This window comes from Lupinus angustifolius, chromosome LG08 (genome assembly GCF_001865875.1).
Source record: "Lupinus angustifolius cultivar Tanjil chromosome LG08, LupAngTanjil_v1.0, whole genome shotgun sequence".
NCBI classification, from domain to species: Eukaryota; Viridiplantae; Streptophyta; class Magnoliopsida; order Fabales; family Fabaceae; genus Lupinus; species Lupinus angustifolius.
Genome location: NC_032016.1, coordinates 16,635,002 through 16,643,742, shown reverse-complemented (window position 1 = coordinate 16,643,742; position 8,741 = coordinate 16,635,002). Strand labels below are relative to the sequence as shown.

Here is an 8,741-nt window from a genome sequence, read left to right as displayed (position 1 = left end):
CTAAATCAATCCTAATTTGGGGAAGAGCATGAAAACCTAATTTCACACATGAATCAATTTGGGGTGGCTCTGATACCACTTATTGGAGAAATTATCTCCATCCGAAATCCATAGATTAAATACGGAAGTCCTTATGACCATGACTTTGTTCCCGTAACCTAATGTTTATGCCCATACATAAACCCAAATGGAACAACCATGGTCCAGACCGAAGAAACCCCAAATGAGTTCATGGTGAAGATGAAGAACATACATTGTTGAGCCATTTCCGGAATCTTGAAGGTATGAGGGTGCGATGATCTTCGAGATGATAGAGCGCCGAATGGTTTTCCTTAGTTTCTCTCTAGAGGGGAATGAGAGAACTAAAAGCTTGAGTGTGTGTTGTGTTAGGAGTGGGAGCCTTATGGTTGCCTTATGCCTTATATGCCCAAATGGATGAGTTGATAGTGTTATATCCTTATTGGATAACACTATCCTCATCCTACCTTATTCTCCTCAACTTTACACCTAAAAACCTGTTGCTCTACAAATGGGGATCATAACCCATAAAAGTAACCCCGTAGTGGTTACTACTTTAGTTGCAATAATTCTGATTCAGTCTCTTCATCAAATCAGAAAGTGTCCGAATGTATCTACACTTATAATTATTTCGTGACATATATACCCTTAGCCACCAAATTAATTACGGAAGATCATTTAATATTTTGGCTAATTACATAATGGCCATAACACAATTATAGAATTATATTTGTGACCCATAAATTGTCAGAAATTCCAACAATTATGTAGTAATTTATAATTGCCGTCTTCATATTTAACAACAGTCACAAATGAACATTGGAAACACAGAACAACGAACACAGCTTATTTTATATCTCAGAGACTCAGACTTATTTTGTAGACTCATGCTTTAATACTCTAACTTGAACTAAGAAGCAAATTCAATTGATTCAAGGATTGTGATGTTCGGTGTAGATATAATCCAAGTGGGCCTCTGAAATTATCCTTCTAGTTGAGCATTCTTCATCCTTCTCGTTACACTTCTTTGATCCTATTAGCTGTACGCAATTGCATATAATTAAGAGGAGTGCAAAAAATAAACTAAAGAAGCAATTCAGAGTAAATAATTTGACGTTGGTCTTTTACATGAAATGGAGCATTCATGATTTTAAATTAGAGTAATCGTATCACCTCCAAACAGCTAACCAATTTGCAATAACAAGTTCACGGTTCATTGATATTTTGGGACACAATCGTAGTCTTTGGAGAAACAACATGATTCCATGGCAAAATGATAAAGAACAATGATGGCAATGACGCTTGAATATCTGGCAGCACTTTGCATAAGGAATGACTGAGGTGCGTTTGCGAATTGTTTTTTAGAGGGAAGTAATGGAAATGAAGGACTTGAATCTCACAACTTCACAAATGTATTTCATAGCTACAAAGTCTTCCCTTTGATTCTTTCTCTCAATTTCTCTTCAATAACCAACTCACAAATGGACCCATAGAAAGTAAAAAGTGTGCTAGATGAACAAGAAAAACTACCCAAAACAAAGCATTCTCACGCACAGTTCAACAAAAAAGAAGTATCTTGTGCTCTGGTTGACATATGGGCTTCTCTACCAAATGGCTTTATTTAGTGACTAAATTTTTACTACTTGTTATTGATTTAAAATCGTTGACATGTGGTTTTTTATGCTAATTAGGCTGATTTAGTAACTTAGTTTTAATCTTTTAATTATGGATTTGAGTCTTAATTTACTCTGTTTAACTAATGGATCAAGAAAATAAATAAGAAAAATATGATGTACCAACTAAAACATACCTCAAAACTCAAACGTAAATAGCATATCGACTAAGTATAACCCCATATACCATGTATTTGCAAAGTAACATATAGCATATTGCGTTGTCATGCCAAAGAATACCTCGTTACGGGCCAATAATTTAAAACCATAGGAAAGCAAGTGTAATTTAAAACCTTGTGACTACGTGCAAACACGGAAAACAATATTTAAATTCTTACTTCGTCCGTAACATCATTTAACTCTGTTGCGTATGACTGAGCCATATTGCTAGAATTGACCTTCACTTCACTTTCACCTGTATATCAGAAAAACAGCTGGCTGAGAAAGGAGAGTAAACAAAACAACAAATTCAAAACAATACACATATAACAATTACAATAACATGATGGTTAAAGTGGAGGGGTTTAAGAAATGAAGTGCAAAAAGCTGTGAATTCGAGTCTCACTTATAGCAATAAAAAAGAGTTATAAATTGGTTTGATTGTCAAGGGAGAATGAGTTCACTCATAACAAATATTAATATCCTAACAATTTGTCCAATAAAAAAAATTATAATAACATGTAGTGTACCTACCCTGTTTTGGACATTTTGGTGGTAGATCACGAGCTGAAGCTAAGAAAGATGAAAGAAGCAGAACAAAGAAAAGAAAGACAATTTTTTGCTTCATCACTTTGTTTAGGGAAAGAGAGGTAGCCAGATGTGGGAGCCAAAGCAAAAAAATTTACCTAGAAGGTGGAAGAAAGGAATAAATAAAATGAAAGAACCAAAATAGCTTTTGCGTAAAGCTGCTTAATATGGTTTGAGGCACGTGGAGACCCCAAACTTAGACCACCTTGTGTGGCCCCTACGTATTTGAGAATCAATAATTAGTAAGTGTGTATGTTGCACAAACAAATTTACTTAGTGTTATTAAATTATTGTGTAAGACTGAGATTGCAATTAAGAGAGGAAGTGAATTAGTTGACTTAAAAAAATGAGCAATTTTTCTATAAAATCGAGAGTTAAAGTGCAGCGGAAAATATATGCAGAAAATAAATAAGTAAAATTAAAGAGATAAGGGAGAAGAGAGTACACAAAGATTTTATACTGATTCACCTTCTTGTCCACCGAAGGCAACGTCCAGTACTTTTGCAGCACAAAAGATTTGTTACTCAAAGACAGTAATGGATTATTCTGATCAGTTTTAAGTTGGATAACTCTTTTCTCACACTTCTAACATGTTATGTAGATGAAGTAACTCGTTATACACTATTTTTGAAAATTGTTTTAAGTATTTTAAAGTGTTTTAATTTTCTTAAAAAATAGTTTGAGCATTACTACTATTGTATAATTAAGAGTATATGATAGAAGTACCTATTTAGACTTAGATTAAAGTCTTGAATATCTTGAAGCTTGAATCTTCATTGTCTTTATAAGTATTCTTCTTTTTCTTCTTTTTGGTGATGTTGGTGTCTTCATCAAAATCGTGTCAAGGTCAAGAGCAAGATCTTCTTCACAATGTCCCCCTTTTTGATGATGAGAAACCAATATCTTCTTGACAGTGTAATTTTCTGAGAGCAACATACTTTGTGATATTCTTGACTTGTCTTGAGTATGTTCCCCCTATCTTGTATGCTCCCCCTTTTATTTGGAGTTATGTGCCTGAAATATTTTAAACAGAAAATACACTCTCCCAACTTTTCTTCCCCTTTTGACTTCATCAAAAAGTAGAAAAGCCAAGAACTTTCCAGCACAATATATATATATATATATATATATATACGTCCATGCTACTCAGCTTAGAAGAGAGACGATGAAGTTCAAACTGGATTTGTTGATTCTGTGAATCAAAGGCATCCATCCAGTTAGTGATGTAGCCTTGAAGAGAAGTCAACTCATCCATAATCATCTGATTTGAAGGCATGGCAACAGATGAGGAAGATTGAGCATAAAACTCAGAAGGTGAGGTTCAGAAGGATTAGCAGGGGTAAGTTCTAGATCATGAGCAGGAGGTCTATCTTTCTTATGCTTGTAGGTCTGGTCACGAAGATCAAATGTGAAGCCCATTTTTGGATTACATCCACATCAATATGGCTTTCACGAGGGTTAAGCGGGACCTTAGTTTCTCCAGCAGTAGAAACATCAAAATGTTCAAGGATTTTTGTTATGAAGATTGCATATGGCAAAGGGCTTTGGGTTCCTCTTACAGACCACATTTGTCTCATTATCATCAGAGTCCAATTGAATTTTAGATTAAATTTAATGACATACATCAATTGAAGTTCTATGTCACTTATTTGAGAGTGATTTGCAAATTTTGGTAAGATGATATAGCTCAGAAAATAATGAAGCAAACGGTCTTCTAGTTTGAGATGTCCAGCAGAAAGGATATCTCTATTTTTAACAGTTTCACCATAACCCTGTTGCTTAAGCGTTTCTATTTCCTCTTTAGTAATTCAACATAGAGAACAATAAAAATCTTTTTGATCATAGTTTTCCCATCCGCATACAAGGCTGAAGCCTGCAATGCTCCCATGATAGGGTTATGTTATAGCACAATGAACTCATGGTTTTCAAATCCAAAGTAATGTCTTTTCCTTTTACATAGGAAGTAAGACGGTTTTTCCTAAAGTTCATGTTACAGTAAAATACTCTAATCAGTTCAGGATAAATTTCATTTGACTCACAATAGAAATCGAAAAGGTTTTGTTGTCTCAAGAGATAAGGAAATAGAAAATCTTCAAACTCAAAGTTCCCAAGATTACCGTATTTAGGAGTGAAGATGATGCGGCCATTAAAGTGCTCCTCAAAGATTTTGCGTTGCTCATCATTTTCTAGAAGTCGCGTTAAGTCAAGAGGGTTGGACTCCAAAGATGAAGTTCTTTGGTTCCTTTGTGTCACATTTGTGCGTTGCTTCTTTGATCTAGAAGAGGAAGCCATGGATTGAGGTTTTTGAGTTCTTAGGTTTTTTTTGGTTTTTTTATTTAGGCCACTAAACACGAAAAATGATGGTGTAAAAGTGTTTAGAATTGAAAATATGATATGAATAGACAGAAAAATCACCCAAAACGGATCAAAAACGAAGATTTGAGGGTTTGAGCAAGACAGAGCACGAGTTGATGAGGAAGATGAGTTTGGAAAAGTGTAAAAATGCGAGAAAAAAATATATATATAACGACATAGAGTAATCAGTTACTCACTTTGAGTAATCGGTTACTCAAATTAAAAAAATTTAAATTTTCAAACAACAACATGGAGTAATCGGTTACTGAAACACGCTGTTCAACCCTGTAATCGGTTACTCTCCAGTGTAATCGATTATTGACCCCAAAAAAACTTATTTTTAGGCAAAATTAAGCTATGAAAATGATTTTTAACCCAAAAATTGAAATTTTTAAACATAAATAAACACATTTAAGTTCAAGTAGGCATGAAATAGATATAATGAAGCACGCATATAATCATATATAAGCATTGAAGATAAGTATGCTTCATCAAGAATGCCTAATTCTCGTCTAATTTAATAAAAATGTTCTTTTGCCAAAGGTTTAGTGAATGTATCTGCTAGTTGGTTGTGATTATCAACAAATTCTACAAACACATCCTTCTTTTGGACATGGTCCCTAAGGAAGTGATGCCTTATATCAATGTGTTTAGTTTTAGAATGCATAATAGGATTCTTTGTGAGGTTTATAGCACTTGTATTGTCACATTTTAAAGGAAGGCACCCTAAGTCTAAACCATAATCTTGTAATTGTTGTTTGAGCCACAACACTTGGGCACAACAACTACCTGTTGTTATATATTCAACTTCAGCAATGCTTAGGACAACACATGCTTGTTTCTTTCAAGACCAAGAGACAAAAGCATTTCCCAAAATATGACAAGTACCACTTGTACTTTTCCTCTCAGTTTTGCACCCAACAAAATCTGAATCTGAATATCCAACCAAATCACATATGCTTCCTTTTGGATACCACAGCCCAACGTTACATGTACCCTTAAGATATTTAATGATTATCTTAACGACAACTAAATGGGATTCCTTTGGTTTAGATTGATAGCATGCACACAGACATACACTAAACATGATATCAGGTCTATTAGTAGTTAAATATAAAAGAGATCCAATCATACCTTGATACTTTGATATTTCAATGCTTTTTCCTGTTTCATCCGTATCAATGTAAGTGACGGATCCCATAGGAGTAGTTATTGGCTTGGATCCATCCATGCCAAATCTTTTTAGCAAGTCTCTGCAATACTTGGATTAACTTACGAAAATGCCATTATCAAGTTGTTTGATTGGAAGTCCAAGGAAGTAATTTAACTTCCCCATCATGGACATTTCAAACTTTCCTTGCATCATTTTGCCAAATTCACTACACAAAACCTCATTAGTAGAACCAAAAATAATATCATCTACATAAATTTGAACAAATAGAGNATTTGAAGTCCAAGGAAGTAATTTAACTTCCCCATCATGGACATTTCAAACTCTCCTTGCATCATTTTTCCAAATTCACTACACAGAACCTCATTAGTAGAACCAAAAATAATATCATCTACATAAATTTGAACAAATAGAGTATGATGATTTATTCTATTTATAAAGAGTGCAGTGTCGACCTTTCCTTTGTTGAAACCTTTTTCAAGTAGAAATTTAGTTAGACAATCATACCATGCACAAGGAGCTTGCTTTAATCTATAGAGAGCTTTCTTTAATTTGTACACATTTTGTAATCTTCAAAACCAGGAGGTTGTTCAACAAACACTTCTTCTTGAATGTAGCCGTTGAGGAAAGCACTCTTTGCGTCCATTTGATATAACTGAAAATTCAAAGAGTAGGCATATGCAAGTAATAGCCTAATAGCTTCAAGTCTAGCAACCAGAGCGAAGGTTTCATCAAAATCTATATCTTCTTCCTGATTGTATCCTTGGACTACTAGTCTAGCTTTTTTCTAACAATAATACCATTTTCATCATATTTATTTCGAAATACCCACCGAGTTCCAATAACATGCCTATTTTTCAGTCTAGGAACAAGTTCCCAAACTTCATTTCTCTCAAATTGGTTTAATTCTTCTTGCATTGCAAGAATCTAGTGGTCATCCTCGATTGCTTCATCAATTATGCAGGGCTCAATTTGAGAGACGAAGACCATATTTAGACATGCTTTATCAAGCATTCGTCGGGTAGTGATACTCGTATTTAATTCATTAATAATGTTGTCAATTGGATGATCTCAATGAGTTCTCCATTCTTTTGGTAAATCTGTATGAATATGCTTCTCTTGAGATAGTAGGTTATCATTCATTTTCAAATGCTCAGTATCAGTTGTAGGTTCAATAATAGAAATTTCATTTGAGGATGAACTTGGCAATTCCTCTTCATCAAGAGTTAACACATCCTTTATATCAGGATTGGTTTCATCAAAAGATACATGAATGAATTCTTTCATGGCTAGAGTTCTTTTATTAAAAACTCAATAGGATTTACTCATAAGAGAGTAGCCTAGGAATATGCCTTCATCAGCTTTTGCGTCGAATTTGCCTAAGTTATCCTTACCATTATTCAAAATAAAGCATTTACAACCAAATACATGCAAGTGAGAAATGTTCGATTTTCTACCTTTGAAGAGTTCATAAGGGGTTTTCTTAAGAATTGGTCTTATAAGAACTCGATTTGAAAGATAACATGCAGTACTTACTACATTAGCCCAGAAATGTTTTGGGAGGTTAGTTTCGTTTAACATTGTACGAGCCAGTTCTTCTAAAGACCAATTCTTTATCTCTACAAAACCATTTTGTTGTGGTGTTCTAGGAGCAGAAAATTGTGACAGATGCCAAGATCATCACAAAATTCTTCAAAAGAAGAGTTTTAAAATTCTCGCCCATGATCACTTCTTATAGCAGCGATTTTTAGTGATTTTTCATTTTGGACTCTTTTAGCATAAACACTATAGGCTTTGAATGCCTCATTCTTATGAACTTAGAAGAGTGTCCAAGTGTATCTGGAAAAATTATCTACTATAACAAGAGCATAGTAGTTACCACCATAACTTTTAGTCCTTGAGGGGCCAAACTAGTCCATATGTAGTAATTGCAATGGTCTATCGGAAGAAACCATATGCTTAGGTTTGAAAGAAGTTTTTGTTTGTTTACCCATCTGACAAGCACTACATAGTTTGTCTTTAACAAATTTCACTTTAGGTAAACCAACAACTAAGTCTTTCTTAATAAGTTTATTCAAATGGTCTATATGTATATGAGAAATTCTCTTATGCCATAGCCATGCATCATGATTATCATTTGCAACTAAACATGTTATTGGTAAAGATGAATCTATGTCAATCATATATATATTGTTTATCCTTTTACCAATAAGTTTAGAGTTTTGAGAGTTCTTACTTTCAATGGTGCACTTATCTGGGTAGAATGCCACATGGAAGCCTTTGTCACATAATTGAGTTATGCTTAGAAGGTTGTGCTTGAGTCCTTCAACATACAGTAAACCTTCTATAGTTGTTGAGGGTGGCTTATCGATTCTACCAACTCCAAGATTTTTTCCTTTGTTGTTATCACCATAAGTGACATATCCTTCGTCCCTTGGAGTGAGAACAAAGAACTTCTTTCTATCGCCTATCATGTGTTTTGAGCAGCCGCTATCCAAGTACCATAAGTTGCAGGCGACTCTCAAATTTTCCTCCAAAACAATTTAAATTTTATTAGGTATCCAATATTCTTTGGGTCCTACATAGTTAGTACCTTTCTCAACCCATTTAAAATGACCTAGGGGTACACCATATTTTCTAATATTACGCATATTAGGTGTGTGTCCAAGGTTCTTGCAGTATGTACATGTGGGTTGATGATCATGTATCCTAGATTTATTTTTACTATTTTTTAAAAACATGGATATTTTGTTTTTCAAAGTTTATCATAGTTGGGT

General features: G+C 34.2%; 1 protein-coding gene across 1 annotated transcript; it reads right to left on the bottom strand.

Annotated features, from left to right (window-relative positions):
• LOC109354141 (putative phytosulfokines 6) lies at positions 753–2,545 on the bottom strand. The gene is made up of 3 exons (XM_019596490.1): positions 2,385–2,545; positions 2,030–2,106; positions 753–1,058 (listed from the first exon to the last, which is right to left on the bottom strand). Exons 1-3 carry the CDS (start codon positions 2,476–2,478, stop codon positions 951–953), a joined length of 279 nt encoding a protein of 92 aa, XP_019452035.1. The 5' UTR covers positions 2,479–2,545; the 3' UTR covers positions 753–950.

Excerpts from the sequence above, each read along its gene's own strand:
- LOC109354141 (XM_019596490.1), bottom strand. The coding sequence starts at position 2,478 with ATGAAGCAAAAAATTGTCTTTCTTTTCTTTGTTCTGCTTCTTTCATCT. Across the intron at positions 2,107-2,384 it reads ACCAAAATGTCCAAAACAGG|GTGAAAGTGAAGTGAAGGTC; the intron begins GTAGGTACACTA and ends TCTGATATACAG. Across the intron at positions 1,059-2,029 it reads TAAATGATGTTACGGACGAA|CTAATAGGATCAAAGAAGTG; the intron begins GTAAGAATTTAA and ends AATTGCGTACAG.